General features: G+C 37.2%; 1 protein-coding gene across 1 annotated transcript in view; it reads left to right on the top strand.

Annotated features, from left to right (window-relative positions):
- The window catches only part of LOC115216363 (ethanolaminephosphotransferase 1), a 132,763-nt gene that overhangs the window by 101,342 nt on the left and 11,630 nt on the right, over positions 1-19,791 (top strand). Inside the window, exons 5-6 of the mRNA XM_029785629.2 lie at positions 7,292-7,403; positions 11,164-11,212. Coding sequence (XP_029641489.1) covers positions 7,292-7,403; positions 11,164-11,212 — 161 coding nt within the window. The remainder of the gene's footprint in view (positions 1-7,291; positions 7,404-11,163; positions 11,213-19,791) is intronic.

Below are 19,791 nucleotides of genomic sequence, written 5' to 3'. Positions count from 1 at the left end.
GGAGGATGTTAAAGAGCTGTGGTCCTCTGAAACACAAGCTGTTGCAGTATCTGGACCTGTATTTTGATGGTGATGTTGGAATCTTTGGCACCATGCAGTGGCGCCCCGTTCTGCGGTTGGGGTAACTTTGAATGCCAAAGTTTGGGACCAGACCCTCCAGGATTTTCCAGATGTATATCACCGCATATCTCTCCCGCCTCCACTCCAGGGAGAAGAGGTTTAATACCTTCAGTCTTTCCCAGTAGCTGACATTTTGCATTGAGACGATTTTCTTTGTGTAGCTTCTCTGAATTGCTTCGAGTTCTGCTGTTAGTTTTATATTGTGTGGTGACCATTGTTGGGAGCAGTAGTCCAAGCGGCTGAGGACGAATGTTTTCCAGAGGACCATCAGTGTCTCCTCTCTTGTTCTGAAAGTTCGGAAAATCCATCCAGCTAGCCGTCTGCATTTTATCACCAGATTAGCAATATGCACTTAGAAAGATGCATCATTGCTCATGTCAATGCCCAGATCACGCACTGATTTTGACTCAGGGATTGCAATTCTTCCTGGGCCAGTGTATCCAGTCTGCATGTCGTTTACTTTTGTGTGCTAGTAGCGCAGGGCCTGGAACTTACCTGCATTAAACTGCATGTTGTTGTCCTCAGCCCACCTGTATATTGTGTCCAACTCCTGTTGCAGATGCGCAATATTTTCAGGGTTTTGTATTGCGTGGGAGACTTTTGTGTCATCTGCATAGCTAGCAAGGGTGGTCATCGTAGCAACTGAAAGCATGTCTGAAAGGGCCACTATGAACATCAGTGGCCCCAAGACAGTGCCCTGTGGGACACCGCTTGTTATTTGTGTTTCCTTGGAGGTGGCTCCATTGCTCACAACTGCCTGTTTTCTTTCTTTTATGAAGTTGTGCAGCCACTCTCCAAGTTTTCTGCCTATGCCGAGACCACGCAGTTTGTGACAGATCATACCATGGTCGACTTTATCAAAGGCTTTTGCAAAGTCGAGATATATTACATCCACATTTGAGCCATTTAGTAGCTGTTTCAACACCCAGTCATAGTGTTGCAGGAGCTGTGTTAGGCAGCTTCTACCTGGTCAAAATCCATGCTGGGTGTCAGACAGCAAGTCATTTTCTTCAAGGAACATGATTAGTTTCTTACGGACTATTCGTTCCATGACTTTGCTGATGTGTGAGGTCAGAGAGATAGGCCTATAATTTTTAGCATCTGTTCTGCTACCTCCCTTATGGATAGGGCATATTACCCCCTCTTTCAATTTGACTGGGAGCTTACCACTTGCAAGAAAGCTCTGAAAAAGAAGCTGTAGCAGTTTTGCAAGGGTTCGTTTGCACGATTTGAGAAGGATCGCTGGGAATCCATCAGGTCCAGCGGCTGAGTTTGTGTCAATCTCATCTATGGCTATTGTGATATCATCATCTTCGATGTTGTTGCACTCAATTTTTGCCTCTTTGGCCGCAGGTAAAGTGGCAAAGAATTCTTCTGGGTTGTTTACTTGCCTGTGTCCTAGAGGTGTAGTGAACACACTTTGGAATTGTTCGTTCAGTATTTCACTTATCCTCGTGGGATTTCCTGTGAGAGAGCCATCTTTTTTGAAGAGAGGTCCTATTCCCTGGTGCACTGTGGCTGTCTCTTTGGCAAACTTAAAGAAAGCTTTAGGGTTTGATTTTATATTTTCTATTACCCAAGCTTCTTTATCTGCTCTCTCCTTTTCATGGGACTGATGCAGACTTTTCTCAATTTCCATTAGCATTCTCTCGAGCCGAGACTTCTCACCACTTTTGGTGTGCTTGCTCAGGCGGTTCGCAATCCTTGTCCGTCGTCTCATAAGAATCTTCCTTTCTCTAGGGATCCTGTTTTTATTTTTGTGTGTGCTGGCCCTGCACACTGGGACATATTTGTCACATATGGCTTGTATTATGGACATGAAGTGTTTGTGTTTCATGTTAATGTCCGGTGTAGAGAGACATTTAGGCCAATCCTGTTTGAGGATCTCTTTCTCAATCAACTTCCAGTTTGCTTTATGAAAGTTTAAGTTAGAGAGATGGTGGATGCTTTGTATAGGCTGTGTGTCTACGGAGGCTTTTGTTCCATACATAGCCAGCTCTATTATGTTGTGATCCGAGATCATTGTCGGCATCACATTAACATTATGGATAATATCCATATTGTTTGTGAAGCAGAGATCCAGTATATTATCTGCCCTTGTTGGTTGCAGAACTATTTGCTCCATGAAAGAGGTATTTGTGAGATGGAGCAAGGACTCTGCCTGTGCCTGCTGATGGTGTGTCATCCCTGGGAGCATCTGCCCCCCAGGCCATTCCACATTGGGGAAGTTAAAGTCACCCATGAAGAATACACTGTTGTGTTGTTCAAGGTTGGTGAGGACTTCTCCTAGTTTTGTTAGGCAGTCTTCAAACATGCCTGAGTGATTTGGGGCATCTGGTGGGCGATATGTAGTGCATATGATGATATTCAGTTGTCTTATGTGTGAATTTGAGATTCACACACTAAGTTTGAATATAACAACAGGACCTGGGACGTGAGATCATCTCGGATGTACATTGCAACTCCACCATGGCTCCTCCCTTTTCTATCTGTGCGTATGACTGCATATTGCGGCATGTGTATTTCTGCATCACCTATATCGGGTTCAAGATGCGTTTCTGTGAGTGCTATGCATATAGCTTGATTGCATGTCACAAGGTCTCTCAGGAATGAGATTTTCCTTTTACAGTTTCTGCGCAGCAGCCCTCCTACGTTCAGTAGAAATATTTTTGTGGTGTGTGTGTTGGTGTCTGTGGTGGCCATCCTGCATCTGTTGGTGGTGGCCTTATGTGGTGGTAGTTCCAGCTTTGTATATACATATATATATATATATACACGTGTATATATATATATATATATATATATATATATACACGTATATATATATATATACACGTATATATATATATATATATACATATATATATATATACATACATATATATATACATATATATACATACATACATATATATATATACATATATATACATACATATATATACATATATACATATATATATATACATATATACATATATATATATACATAAACATACATATATATATACATATATATATACATATATATATACATATATATATACATATATATATGTCTCCCTGCGGCCATTAGGCACAACTTCATAAGCCAGCCCTAAACTCAACTCGTCCTGTCGAAAGACCCTTGTCCTACGTCCTGGTTTTGTTTTGTTTTTTATTTTTACCGTTATTGTTTTTACGTTTTTGTATTCTTATTGGTGTCACGTATTCTGTATTTTTGTTCGTGTACTTCGTTCGTTTTCCGTCCTCGTGTTGTATACATTCGAAGCTTTCTTCCAGGGGATCTAATGCGCTTGGCTTAGATTTCCCTTGGCGGGCTGCCCAAATCGGAGCAATCTCAAGATTAATCAGCCAGAAATTGCTAAGATGATCTGGTTCTTGACTGATGACTGAGGGCTTCGAATGTCCCGTCCTGTGGTTCTTGTGTCGTCTCTGTGGTGTTTCATGTTCTTGTCCATGTCTGTAATTATTTTTACTGTTTACCTATATATATATACATATATATGTATACATATATATATATACATATATATGTATGCATATATATATATATATATATACATATATATGTATGCATATATATATATATATATATACATATATATGTATGCATATATATATTATATATATACATATATGTATGCATATATTATATATATAATATATATACATATATATGTATGCATATATATATATATATATATACATATATACATATATATGTATACATATATATGTATACATATATATGTATACATATATATATATACATATATACGTATACATATATATATATACATATATACGTATACATATATATATATATATGTATACATATATCATCATCATCATCATTTAGCGTCCGTTTTCCATGCTAGCATGGGTTGGACGGTTCAACTGGGGTCTGGGGAGCCCGAAGGCTGCACCAGGCCAGTCAGATCTGGCAGTGTTTCTACAGCTGGATGCCCTTCCTAACGCCAACCACTCCGAGAGTGTAGTGGGTGATTTTATGTGCCACCGACACAGGTGCCAGACGAGGCTGGCGAACGGCCACGCTCGGATGGTGTTTTTATGTGCCACCGACACAGGTGCCAGATGAGGCTGGCGGACGGCCACGATCGGATGGTGTTTGTTACGTCCCCAAAGCACGGAGGCCAGTCTATGCGGTACTGGCTACGGCCACGTTCGGATGATTTTCTTGTGTGCCACCGGCACTGGTACCACAAAGATACAAATTCCATTGATGTTCATCTATTTTGATTTGATTTGATTTTCACTTGCCTCAACAGGTCTTCACAAGTGTCACAAGAAGGAAGGTATGCACAGGTGGACTGACTACGTCCCAGGTAGGGGCCACGGGTTATGGCCTGACTAGTCTTGCCGGGTCTTCGGATGGTGTTTTTATGTGCCACCGACACAGGTGCCGGATGAGGCTGGCGAACGGCCACGATCGGATGGTGTTTGTTGCGTGCCCACAGCACGGAGGCCAGTCGATGCGGTACTGGCTACGGCCACGTTCGGATGGTTTTCTTGTGTGCCACCGGCACTGGTACCACAAAGATACAAATTCCATTGATGTTCATCTATTTTGATTTGATTTGATTTGATTTTCACTTGCCTCAACAGGTCTTCACAGGTCTTCACAAGTGTCACAGGAAGGAAGGAAGGTATGCACAGGTGGACTGACTACGTCCCAAGTAGGGGCCACGGGTTATGGCCTGACTAGTCTTGCCGGGTCTTCGGTTGGTGTTTTTATGTGCCACCGACACAGGTGCCAGATGAGGCTGGCGGACGGCCACGATCGGATGGTGTTTGTTATGTGCCCACATCACAGAGGCCAGTCGATGCGGTACTGGCTACGGCCACGTTCGGATGGTTTTCTTGTGTGCCACCGGTACTGGTACCACAAAGATACAAATTCCATTGATGTTCATCTATTTTGATTTGGTTTGATTTGATTTGATTTGATTTTGATTTTTTTTTTGATTTTCACTTGCCTCAACAGGTCTACACAAGTGTCACACACTTGCCTCAACAGGTCTTCACAAGTGTCATAAGTAGGAAGGTATGCACAGGTGGACTGACTACGTCGCCAGGTCTTCGGATGGTGTTATGTGCCACCGACACAGGTGCCAGATGAGGCTGGCGAACGGCCACGATCGGATGGTCTTCTTGTGTGCCACCGGTACTGGAACCACAAAGATACAAATTCCATTGATGTTCATCTATTTTGATTTGGTTTGATTTTCACTTGCATACGTATACATATATACGTATACATATATATATATACGTATATAAATATACATATATATGTATACATACACATATATCATCATCGTTTAACGTCCGTTTTCCGAGCCAGCACGGGTTGGACGGTTCGACCAGAGTGTGGGAAGCCAGGGGCTGCTCCAGGCTCCAGTCTGATCTGGCAGAGTTTCTACGGCTGGATGCCCTTCCTAACGCCAACCACTCCGCGAGTGTAGTGGGTGCTTTTTACGTGCCATACACACATATATATATATATATATATATATATATATATATATGTGAAGGCGCATGGCTCAGTGGTTAGAGCGTCGAGCTTACGATCGTGAGGTTGTGAGCTCGAATCCCTGACCGGGCTGCGTGTTATGTTCTTGAGCAAGGCACTTTATTTCATGTTGCTCCAGTTCACTCAGCTGTAGAAATGAGTTGCGACGTCACAGGTGCCAAGCTGTATTGTCCTTTGTCTTTCCCTTGGATAACCCTGGTGGCGTGGAGAGGGGAGGCTGGTATGCATGGGCGACTGCTGGTCTTCCATAAACAACCTCGCTCGGACTTGTGTCTTTCTAGGTGCAATCCCATGGTTTGTGTCGTGACCGAAGGGGGTCTCCGAATATATATATATACATACATCATGGTTTCGGGTGTAGTTCCACTGCATGTCACCTTGGGCAAGTGTCCTCTACCATAGCCTCAGGCTGAACAAAGCCTTGTGGATGGATTTGGTAGGCAGAAAATAAAAGAAGCCCATGTATCTCTCTCTCTCTTCATATATATATATGTGTGTGTGTGTGTGTATGTCCCACCATCGCTTGACAAACAGTGTTGATGTGTTTATGACCCTATAACTTTGTGGTTTGGCAAAAGAGAGTGAGTACCAAGCTTTACTAAAATAAATAAATCAGTACTGGAGTTGATGTTTAACTAAAATTTTTCAAGGTGGTGCTCCAGCATGGTTGTAGTCTACTGACTGAAACAAGTAAAAGAACAAAGATGCAAATAAACTAGCTAGTCAAGAAAATCTCTGTAAGAGATGAAAGCATTATTTATATTGAGAAGTAGTGTTTGATGCAACCTAAACTCAGGTGTATATTAGAAACCAATGATGCTGCTATTTTAAACTCAGGAGGTCACCTCCTCCAGCTTGTTATGTAGTTCGCTCTGCACTCTATATTGCAAGTGGGGAGAGAACTCCCTACTACTTTAGCTCCGAGGCCACCAATCTTTATTGTTTCGACCTCTTTATGGTCATACTTGGTGATGGACGCTTGTCCTCTTAACATAGCAGTAGCTCGCAATACACACACAATCAACTGTCTCGTTAGTTGATATACTTTCACATGATAATTGTTGGCCCAGGGCTACAGAAAATTCACAAATTGTTGAAACCATGTGGTTGCAAAGTGAACTTATTAACCACACTACCATGAATTTAGTAACAGTGGTTTATGTCTACCATCATCTATAGTAGAATATTGTAAAATCTTAACTTACAGATTATATCTTGCAATAATTTGAGTGTACTGATAATATAACTGGCAGAATCGTTAGCACTCTGGGCATAATGCTTAGGGGCATTTCATCTGTTTTTACATTCTGAGTTCAAATTCCACTGAGGTTGCTTTTCATCCTTTAAGTACCTGTGAAAAACTGGGGTTGATGTAATCAAGTAGTCCCCTCCCCCAAAATTTCAAGGCCTTGTGCCTTCAGTAGAAAGGATTATTATTATTATTATTATTATTATTATTATTATTATTATTATTATGCACTGGGGTCGATGTAATCGACTCAATCCCGTTGTCTGTCCTTGTTTGTCCCCCCTATGTTTAGCCCCTTGTGGGCAATAAAGAAATAAATTATTTATTATTATTATTATTATTATTATGTTTCTATTTAATTCCAGGCAATGACAGTGTTTTATTTAGTAACATATTTTGGTGGCTATGAAATGTGGAAATTTATAGTACCAGTCCTTAATATTCCAGCATCTGTAATGGTTGAAATAATTGTACATAGTAAGTTGTAAACTATTTTTTTCATCCTATATTTTGTTCAACCTTTTGTGTCTGTCTTTCATTAGACTGCCTATATTTTTTTAATTAATTTACCTGATAATAAATTATTTTGCAGTAGTTTGTAAAATACCAGTCACATATATATTGTAATATTATTCCGGTCTTAACCTACTGAAATCCAATACATCATTTTGGTTTGATCCAGTTTTGATTGAGATTTTAATTCTAATATGAATACATGAGTATTGGGTAGTCTCTGGCAGGTTGGGTTAGTGCTTTTGTTATGAGACGAGTGTACAGTTTTTGGTAAATATTATAAGACATGTTAGTAAATGACGTAATATCTGTGGCATCTAAAGTTCTTCCTGATAAAGGGTAATTTGTATCTAGGCTTGTTTACATTTAGTGCTGTTCACACATTCTTATGATTCCTCTCTCTTTCTCTCCAATGACAGAAAACATTCTTAATACTCATACTTTCATTTTCTCACGTCATTACAAGACTCAAATTGTTTTGCAAATTTAGGTATTTACTGAGATATTGGTTGGAATTTTTATAAAATGTTTTCTTTATTTTATTTACATGTGTATGTGCATGTGTGTTACCTTCTAAATTTCATTAAATGAAAAAATAGGCTGTTACGTGCAAAATTATAATTTAATGCCTGATATAGTTTATAATCTAACAATTTTGTCATTTATTCAGCATCTTCAGAAATTTTGCACTGTATTTTTTATTTGGTTGGGTAAAAAGAAACTTTTTTTTTAAGTGAAAATAAAGACACCAGTTTTAAATGCAAAGTGAATTATTTAGTCAGTGGTACAATTACTGTTTCATTCCAGTATCTTCTGCCATCTTGTGGGCAGATGTATTTTTCCCTGGTCAAAGAATTTCCTGTCTTTATTGGTAAAAACTCTTCAAGGTGAATTTCAATATCCTCTTCAGAATGGAAGGTTTGTCCACTGAATGAATTTTGAAGAGAATGAAATAGATGGAAATTTGATGATACAAAGTCAGATGAATATCGAAGGTGTCATGAAATTTTCCAGCCAAGCTTCAGTAATGTCTGCCACATTTGCAAAGAAGTGTGTTGTCTAGCATTGTTATGATGAAAGACAGTGCTTTACAGTCAACAAATGCTGGATGCTTCTGGTAGATTGCTACATTTGTTTTGTCCAGCTGGTCACAGCACACATCGAATTGATGCTCTTGTCTATTGGAAGAAGTTCATAAAAGACAACACCCTTTCAGTCTGACGAAATTGAAAGCATAACCTTCTTTGGGTGAAATCCTGCTTTGCAGGTTGTTTGTGGTGGATTGCAAAGTACTTTCTTCACGTTTCTGCAACAAATTGCTGATGAAAATCTTTTTGGTGGAGTTACCTGCCTCATTCAGTTGATGTGGGCCCTAACATCAAGCTTGTTGACATAAGGTTGATGCAGTTGGTTTTCAACACTTGATTCGAATATTTGGGGAATATCTGTGATTATCCTGGTCATAATGGGAGGTGGGTTGGTATTGCTGTTAATCTCAGTTGGGCAGCCAGAGCAAGGTGCATCTGAACAGATAAATTTCGCTATTGAAATCTCGGAAATCACTTCTGGCACACATTGTATATCAGTATTCCCTCCATACCCAGTGCATATCTTCCTGCAGGTTTCCACTGCTTTCTTACCTTTTTTTTTAAATATAAAAGCACAAGTTATTGACAGTGTTTGTTTTGGTTCTCCATTTTCAGTGTGATTCCAAGCACACAAAATGCAATCTGTCTCTTCACACGTTTATGTTGAAATACGCTGAATTATCAAGTTTCTAATGAGTGTGCATGTACAAGAGACAGACTGAAGTTAGCTACTTATTAGAGTGCTTCTAGTTTAGTTTCCATAAAAACTGAACAGATTTTTTTGGCCAACCCAATAATTCTGTCAGCTTGTAGGGTGGTCTGAATCTGCAGTGTTTCTCTACTTTCCAGTATTTCTGCACTAGTCTAATCATTTGCTTATGAAACTATTCAATGTCAGCACTGCAAATCATCAACTAGATCACTTGTTTCCATTGTAAGCCATCACTTAACCCACCTGTTCCCACTGTAAACCATTAACTAAATCATCTTTTCCCACTGTAAGCTATCACCTAAATCTTCTGTTTCCTCTGTAAAACAGCAGCTAACTCATATGTTCCAACTGTAAATCAGCAATTAAGTCATTGTCTGTTTCCACTTAAAAACCATCAACTAAGCCACATTTATGAAATGAGTTTTGGTGATGTGGACTACCTCAAATTTCCTTGGTCTCAGTCTTGGTCTGCTGGGTGAAGCAGCAGCATTTCTTTCTTGATGCTTGGTGGTGGTGGTGGTGGTGGTGGTGGTAGTAGTGATATATGAATTTTTGTCTCTTTGGTTGTGTCCACTCTTATGCTCACCTTCTTGTACATTGTTTACTTTGACACCCCCATCTTTATCTTTTTCCCAGCTACTCTCACCCACTCTTATATAATGTGGGATAGCCATGAAACTCCTCTATACCAAGTCACCTGTGCTTGTCTTTCTCTCTCTTATACTTTAGCCTCTCACTGCCTGGCATAAAGCCACCTCTCTCTCTCTTTCTCTCTCTCTAATACCTTCCCCTGCACATTTGTTGAGATTTTATTTTTCCTCTGTTGCAAGATACTTGGCTACTACTAGTGCTGGTGGTATGCAAAAAGCACCCCATATACATTGTAAAGTGGTATCAAAGAAAAGTCATCAGGCTGTTTGAAACTATGTCAAAACAGATATTGCAGCCCAGTGTAGTCCTGCAACTTTTCTGGATCCTGTCTAATTATGCAACCCAAGCCAGCATAGAAAAAGGACATTAACCTTTTAGCATTCAGTTTTCTCTGTGAAATGTAAGGGTAAAGACTGCCTTCAGTCATGAATGACTATGGGATTACACCTAGAAAATTATGTTCTGAGATACAAGTCCGGGCAAGATTGTCTATGGAAGACCAGCGTTGTCTATGCATACCTGTCTCCCCTTTCCATGCCACTGATGTTATCCAAGGGAAAGGCAAAGGCTGATACAGCAGCTCATTTATACAGCTGAGTGAACTGGAACAACATGAAATAAAGTGTCTTGCTCAAGAACACAACATTGGGAATCGAACTGACTACCTCATGATTGTGAGCCCAATGCTCTAACTGTTGAGTCATGTGCCTTTTTGTCAAATGTAATGCTTATATATTTACGTTAATTTGAATTGGTCATGCATTATCTTGTAACTTTGAAAGCAGTGAGTTGGCAGAAACATTAGCACACTGGGCGAAATGCTTAGCAGTATTTTGTCTGTCTTTACATTCTGAGTTCAAATTCCGCCAAGGTCAACTTTGCCTTTCATCCTTTTGGGTCCAATAAATTAAGTACTAGTTGCATACTGGGGTCAATCTAATCGACTGACCCCCCTCCCCAAAAATTTTGTGCCTTGTGCAGAAAAGATTATCTTGTAATTTTGAGATTTCAATGATATGATAGTTTGTTTTTGGAGCAATAGTGTAGGGGTAAGTGTGAAAGGCTAGAGTTAGCCAGTTTGAAAATAAAACAAAATATTTTGGCTGGATAAGGTCAGTTTAAATGCTAAAGGATAAATGATAAGGATGACAATTATCTAATAGTCATAATTTGGCTCTTTGAATGTACACCCATTCTCCCTCATGCAGTAAATGTAAAAGAATTGCAAAACATTTTTGATACTGTAAATTAATTTGTATTCATTGTTTTCTAGTGGGTTTCATTGGTATTACCTTTCCTACAACCTTCATAAATATCTACAGGTAAGCAACTTTTGTATTTTTTTACATTATAAATGTCCCTTGTAATTTTCTTCTCCATATTAAGTAGAAATTAAATGATTTTAATACATTTGGAACAAGATGTATTTTGTACCTAAATTATTTCATATAAGATGCTAGTTTCTTTTTTCCCTAGATTTCTTTTAAATTTTCTTCTTTTTTTTTCCACTTATATCTTTTTCCTTACTTTTCTCTTCAATTTCATTTTGACCTTTTCTGCTTCCATTTTCTTTTTTCCTTAACTTTTTCTCTTTTTCTACTCTCTACCTGTTCCTTTCTTCTGTTTGTCCTTATTTTAATTCTCTTTCATATGTCACTTTTTTCTTTGAAATTGCCACCTGCTCTAACAATTTTTCGTCTTTTGTTAAGTAGCACAGTATTGTTCTGTGGGGTAAGCTGAGAAGAGGTAATATATTTGACAATCCTATCACTATAGTAAAAATATTTATTAAGCAATGAAAACTCTGCCTACTTTTCAGTTTCTTTTTTTTTTTTACCTGCTTGACTGAGTATGCTTAAAATTAAGTTTGAGTGAGTTTTTTTCACTATAGTAATAAGAGTGTTATATATATCTCCTATTACCAGCTTACCACACAGCAATACTATGCTACTTAACCCTTTTGTTACCAAACCGCCCAAAGCTGCCCGAAAAAAATTTAGGTTATTACCTATTCATAGGTTAATGTGACCAAACTTAATGCTTGGTTAATGTTACCTATTCATATTTAAATGAGAATATCAGAGCAAATCTCTTTAGTGCATTTGTGAAAACACATGATTATGCTTCGTAAACAGTTCATCTACAGTTTTGTACAAAGATCGACGTGTAATTTTAATTCCCTGAATTTTGGGAGATTTTTTTCCACATTTTTTTCGGCATCGATTTTTCTTCAACTTTGAAAATAGATAGGAGTTTCATGTTATCAAGCATTGATTCCGAATTGGAAAATTTGTGAAACAAATACTGGGTACTGTTGTGGATTTAGTTTTTATACAGGGAAACTAATATTAGTCAGCATGGCTTAGGGTATGATGTGGTCTGGAAGTTATTGTTTGAAGCGATCAATGCGGAAACAAACTTACGCAGAACGTAAACAAACACAAAATGGGGGTTCAAATTTCGGAAAATTTGTGAAGCAAATACTGGGTACTGGGTACTGCTTGGATTTAGTTTTTATACAGGGAAAATAATGTTAGTCAGCATGGCCTAGGGAACGATGTGGTCTGAAATTTATCACTTCCATACCATAACCAGGGCTGTATATTATTTTTTGACCGATTTCTTTAGTTCGGTCAAACTTACGGTGGATTCCAATATTTCAGTTTATTCCACCTTTATGGTACACTTGTTGTGCATTAAATTCAACTGATGATATAGTGATGTGCACAATTCTTCTTTATCAAAATTTTGTTGCATACCCATTTGAATACTAGCTGATGATTCATTTTCTATGGTGATGTTTAAACAAAATTTTAATATTTTTACCTTTTGCTCATTTTTAAATTTTAATATTTTTACCTTTTGCTCAATTTACCTGGATTTACCTGTAATTAAAGTCACTTTGAGACAAAAGTTAAGCAATAGAATTGATTAAGAACCCTTTCTTTAATTATGTTCCAAATATCACATTAATATGTTGATAAGTAAAAAAGTTACAGTTATTTAATGAAACAAGTGTAGATTCATGATTATTTTAGAATTTAATTGAAACTCATGAGGGGTGTATTTTGGTCAGAAATATAGTAATGAAAGGGTTAACAAAGGACAAACAAAATTCTGAAGTTGTGTCTGTATTAAGCTATCTGTGTATCATTCATGCAGCTCACTTTATGTGTTCTCCTAATTTGAACTGACCTTCAACAAGCTCTAAAGAGACAGGTGCATTACAACCAACCAATATAAAGAACCTCTACATGATTGCTTGACCTTTGGATTGTTAGAAAAGAGAGAAATTTCTCTCAAGTGATACTTTATATTCTTCTTCAAAAAAGTAAAATAAAGAAATAAAAAAGCTGCATAATGCAGGCGTAGGAGTGGCTGTGTGGTAAGTAGCTTGCTTATGAACCACATGGTTCCGAGTTCAGTCCCACTGCGTGGCACCTTGGGCAAGTGTCTTCTACTACAGTCTCGGGCCGACCAATGCCTTGTGAGTGGATTTGGTAGACAGAAACTGAAAGAAGCCCATTGTATATATGTGTATGTGTGTGTGTGTGTATATATATATATATATATATATATGTATGTGTGTGCGTATATGTTTGTGTGTCTGTGTTTGTCCCACCTCCCAACATCGCTTCACAACCAATGCTGGTGTGTTTATGTCCCCGTAACTTAGCGGTTCAGCAAATGAGACCAATAGAATAAGTACTAGGCTTACAAAGAGTAAGTCCTAGGGTCGATTTCTCGACTGAAGGTCACACTCAAATGACTGAAACAAGTAAAAGAGTAATGTTGTTCTAAATATACTGGCTGAATAAAGACAGTTTAGTCATGACTAAAAAATCTTTAATCACAGCTCTGTTCAGTTAGTGTTGCTCTGGGGTTCAACAACAGCCACGACCCATAATAGCAAGTCTCTTTGCAATTCTTGATCTAGAAGAAATAGAAAAGAATCTCTGAAAGTTATTGTTTTAGAAAAGGAAACAGATACTTTGGATGATACAGTCCAAGATACACTTTGAGTTAAAAAAAAAAAAAAACCCCTGAGAAACTACAGCTTGATCAAATCAGGGCAAGTCTAACAATTAACTTGTGGATAAGGAGTCTTTCTTTTAAGTATTAGGGCTGTGTAACTGCTTCATTGTACAAAATTCAAATGTTTGTGTGATTTCCTCAGCTGCTTTTTGTTTCAACTATTTAAATGACTTTGATGACATATCACATTTAATATTTTCTCCATATTTTCCATAATATTGCATGTCAATTGTTGGTTTAGAAGTATTACATTCACTTGTATTTTGCATGTATGTTGGGTAATGACTGCAAAAGTATGATTACGAATGCAAGTGGCCAAAACAGGATTTCTCTGAAAAATTTCTGGAGTAATGTTACTCAACAGTGCATAGTTTGGAAATCAAGCAGTCTCTCCAGGTCATGCCTCTATTACTCTGCATTGAGAGGTCATGATTCTTGTACTATGGACATGTGATTACAATGTCACAGGAAGGAATCACAAAACAGATTCTTAAAGCCAAACCAACTGGCAGGAGACCCAGGGATAGACCAAGAACTGTATCATTTCACATTCAATATGAGAATAAATCTATTCAAAATGGAATAATTTTATACTATATAATATGCTTTTTGGAAATGAATAATAAATAAACTTGCTGAATAAATTGGCTATGAATGGAATGATGTAATGCAAAAATTTGTTTATTGTTAGTGATATATAAGTAATTAAAGTAAAAATATTGTATTTTTTATTCTCATTTTGAATTGGAATTAATCTTGTTTTGGATGGAGTTATTCCATTTTGAATGGAATTATTCTTATATTGGATGTGAAATGGGATTGTTGGAATATATCATTTGGTCATGTTTGGGAATCTAACCAGGAAGTCTAATCCTTTTGCATTCAGATTACTCTGTCAAATGTTTATTGATTCACAGTTCTCTTGTAGCTTCAAAATTTTGATAATGCGAGATTGCCTATTCTTAGAATGACATTGTGCAGAGTAGGTGTAAAAGACAGATTTGATTAGTTTGTGCGTAAAACAGCTAGAATATTTGGGCCTGATATGGCTGGTTTTAAATGCTAAAGATAGGAGGAGGTGTCTGAGGACACTGCTCCCATGAACCTCCACGAAATAGTGTGTGGAGAAGATGGATGTGTGGATGGAACTTTTAGTTTGTTAGTGGTTTGTTAGAGCTTTTTAGAGTTGATAGTGCATTTCTTAACTCCTTGCAGATGGATTTATTACTGACAGTCTGTGCTGTGTACTGGTTGTTCAGTAACTGTAATTTTTCATACAAGGAATTTTACAGTGTATTTATGGATTCTTCTCTGTGTGGTATATTTGAAAACATGGTGCCACACACAGTGAGACATCACACTGCCCGCACACACAATGTTTAGATGCTGTCAGTATTGCTTCTAGTCTGCAAGGGGTTAATTCAGCAACAACACTTTTCTATTCTCTTCCTTCTACTTTTTGTACTCTTTAATCTAAAGATTTTGCTTTAAACTTACCTGACATGATAGCATGACAAGTGTACTGAATTTTTTGAAAAATTACTGTACTTCAAAAAACTTACCACTATGCATACTCTCTCTCTTTTATTCTTTTACTTGTTTCAATCATTTGACTGTGGCCATGCTGGAGCACCGCCTTTTAGTCGAGCAAATCGACCCCAGGACTTATTCATATCTCTTTTGCCAAACCACCAAGTAACGGGGACATAAACATACCAGCATCGGTTGTCAAGCGATGTTGGGGACAAACACAGACACACAAACACATGCACACAGATATACATATATATATATTATATATATATACGACAGGCTTCTTTCAGTTTCCGTCTACCAATTCCACTCACAAGGCTTTGGTCGGCCCGAGGCTATAGTAGAAGACACTTTCCCAAGGTGCCACACAGTGGGACTGAACCCGGAACCGTGTGGTTGGTAAGCAAGCTACCTACCACACAGCCACTCCTGCGCCTGCGCATATGGTACAATGTTGCACAAGCAAAAAATAACAGCGCAAAAACAAATGATGTGCGATTGATTATTTTCTTTTATGCAAATAAAGTAACAAGATGATTACTTATATGTGGACTTGTTGAGAAAAAAGCCATTATTAGAATCACAGTTCATTTGATTCAGTCAGAGAGATTGATTAGCACCATTGCTTGCAGCAAAATAATATTTCTGATTGTAATAAAACTTGTGGCCTTGAAGCCTATGGCTTTTTGTATAACATATCCATGAACATTTTACATCTTAAATATAAGCACAAGCATAGCTGTATAGTTGAGAAGTTTGTTTCCCTTTCACGTGGTTTCTGGTTCAGTCCTAGTGTGTGCTCTATAGGCCTGAGTTAACCAAAGACTTGTAAGTGGATTTGGTAGACAGAAACTAAAGAAACCTGTTGTGTGTGTGTGTGTGTGTGTGTTAGTATCTCCTTGCCGTGACACTGCATGATAGCTGTAAGTGATCATCATTATCATACAAGTGGTGTCCTTCATTTCTTATATTCTATGAAAGCCTGTCTGGCCAGGGATGGGGGAAATATGTTACTTGGAAACAGGTGCAGGCTGGCAACAGGAACAGCATCTGGTCATAGAAAATCTTTCACAATGAATTCCATCCAACCCATGTGAACTTGAAAAAGTGGATGTTAAAATGATGATGATGATTTCAAAAGTAAAAGATTTTGTTGTGAACCTTTCAGAACTCTATCATGACTCATAAGTTAAGAGCTATTATGCCTTTATATCTATGTCATCCAAACACTGTTTATTTGTTTAATGTTGTATATTTGATAATGTATTGTTTGTTTGTTTGTTTTCTCATTGTACTTGGGTGAGTAAATAACTATATCAATAGTACTAGAATGTCTCTCCAACTTCTACTTATAGTGGATTTTGAGCTAATACTGCAAGCTAATGTAAAAACAAGTTGCACTATCAGTGAACAGACTTATGCTCAAAGGCCAATTCTATCTTTCAGATCCAATATATCTAGGACTACTTTATGCAGTATGTCCTTTGTTTATTTTATACAATATGTCCTTTGGTTTTTGACTTTTTTTTGTTAAGATTTAAAGATTTGACTGCTATTTCTAGCAACTACCTAGAGGCTTCTTTATCATGTAAACTGAATATATCTATAGCAGGTTGGTGAGAGTTAAGAATCTTAGCCAGTGATTCTGGAGCAGTGGAATAAGCTATAAACATTAACCCTTTTAGCCAGTAATTTGATATCCTATCAAACTCAACTAGCTGGCTACCCTTCATGCAATTTGCAAAATATTTATTTATATTTTCTTCTAAGGGTAAGTGAGTGGGTACACATAATTACCAGTAACAATGTTGGTGCATGTGTACCTAAACTGAATTACATTTCATTTTTCAGCAGTTGATAATATTCCACTCATACCACAGGGACTATTATAAAAGCAAAGCATGCTCAGTAGAACTTCTGACACGATTTTGCCTACTGTGATATTGTTGTCAACAAAATAAATACCAGCCATGGCATTGATATAAATATTTGAATGAAGGTGGCTTGACAATGGCTGCTCAAAGAGGAGGAATATAAGATTTTTCTTGGTTATTTTTATTTTTTTAACATTCTCTGCTACTGTTTAGTAGACAACCATTTATATACATTTACAGAAAGTAACAATAACATTCATCAAATGGTTTTCTGTTTATTTATTTTTTTTAATTAAATTACTTTATAATTGAGTCTATAATTACACTTCAAGGAAAATAAGAAGCCCTAAGCAGTAAAGTGATACTGGTCTCAGTTGACAGTTAGGAATTTAAATGATGCTGCCATTTGTTGTGTCAGTCATGCCCTTGACTAGTTCACACTTTCCCACCGGTATTATAAATAGGTTAAGTTTTAAAGCTTGAGGTAATTCCTGAAATCACTTTGAAACTTGATTAATTTATTGAATAGAATTAAATCTGTTACTTGTTTGTCTGTTTTTCATTAAATGCATTGATATATATTTCATTAATTTATATAAATGGCTGGTTGTTTAATTAGTTATTCACAGTCTAAAGTTTCTTCCGAAAAGGAAACTTAGTGAGCGTAATGTTTCATTGATATCCCATCTATTTCTTTTCTTGGTTTGCTTGCTTGCATTTATTAACATTGCATCATATACAATGTATTGGGTCATCCCATAAATAATGCAGTTTTTTTTTACACTTTTTATTTTTCAAAATTAAGATAAACAAAGTTAATTTTTAATCTAAAATATTCTCTCTTTCATTTTCTACAATGCTCTTCCACCTATCTGGTAGATTTGCAAAGCCCCTCTTTCAAAATTCGCTTGTCCGTGATGAAAATTACTCCTCCAGTACTGTTCTGACCTTGTCTACAGAATTCATATTTTTTCCATCCAAATGATTTTCAAGACTTTAGAATAAATGATCAGATGGGGCAATGTCTGGCGAATATGGTGGGTGGGCTATTGTTTCCTATCCAAATTGCTCCATCCTTTGGATTGTCATCCTCGCTGTATGCGGCTGAGCATTATCCTGATGGAAGAACACCTTTCATCTTGAAACCAAAGATGGTCGTTTTTCTTCTTGAATGACTGGTTGAATGACCAAATCCAAGCTTCTCTGCTAGTTCCTCAACAGTTAGAATGGGATTCTGTTTCACCAATGTTTGCAGGATGTCATTCATTGAGCTCTACAGATCTTCCTAGACAAGGCTCGTCTTCTAGGCTGTAGTTTCTGGTTTGAAATTTCTTGAACCACCGTTGACACTGGTTTATGCTTATTGTTTGATCCACATATACTACATTAATATTCCTTGCATTTTCCATTGTGTTGTTGCCTTTATTGAACTCCTAAAACAAAATATGCCAAATATGCTCCTTTGTCACTTCTATTATTGCTTTGAAAAAAATAACTGTTAAAATCGAACTGCACTCGTCAAAATATGCACTAAGAATAAGTATAAGGTAAAATTACTACCTGCTTTTATAGCAAGTTGATGCAGGTAGTTTATCCCATCCTCCTCTGACTTTTAGTTCATGCAGTTGAAAAAAACCACATTATTTATGGGATGACCCAATATTTAGCTTGGGTCTTTACATCCTGGTGCACAGGCAAAAACCTAGATTAATTACTTGAGATTCTTGCTACCTCATGTTTCTAAATTCACATTCCACCAGGGTTACTTTTATCTTTATGGAGCAATAAATTGAATACCAGTAATATGCTGAGACAAGGTTCTGTGTGGGCCACTGTCAAAAGGACTGTTTCTGTTCCAGCTTAGGTGTCTTTTTTAATAACATTCTGAGCCAGAATAAAATGGTTATTAACGGGCAGTTAATATGCATAACAATAACACTTGTAGAAATAATATATTTCTAAATGTCTCAGAGAGATTTATGCAGTAGCAGCATGATAAAGTGATATTATGTTGTCAACTTAATGTGACAGTCCCATAAAAGGGAAGAATGCTACTGTTATTTAGCCCTAGGAAACACGGTTTCCTGTTGGACTTGACACCTTTCCTGTGTCCTTATGTTTTCAAAGTGGTGATAAGTACCTCCACCCAGCGAAGCCAGCAACTAGTTTCAGAGTCATTGCTCATCATCAGTCTGGGATAGCATGGCCTGCTAGCTGTCAATGCTTATTTGTCTTTGAAAACATATTTCAAGTGAAATTTTTGAAAATAGAAATAATATATTTTATGGGACTGTCACATTAAGTTGACAACATACTATCACTTTAATAACACTTATGTTAGATTGAGTTGGCATATCTTTATCTCCAATACTTGAAGATACTAAGTGATTTATTTAAGCTTAACAAAATCTGTTGACTCATAACATATGTGATGTTATTTGCCCATTAGTGACCTTTAC

The sequence above is a fragment of the Octopus sinensis genome, linkage group LG10 (assembly GCF_006345805.1).
Source record: "Octopus sinensis linkage group LG10, ASM634580v1, whole genome shotgun sequence".
Lineage (NCBI taxonomy): Eukaryota > Metazoa > Mollusca > Cephalopoda > Octopoda > Octopodidae > Octopus > Octopus sinensis.
Note: the sequence above shows the minus strand (reverse complement) of the source record. Positions and strands in the feature narration are given on the sequence as shown.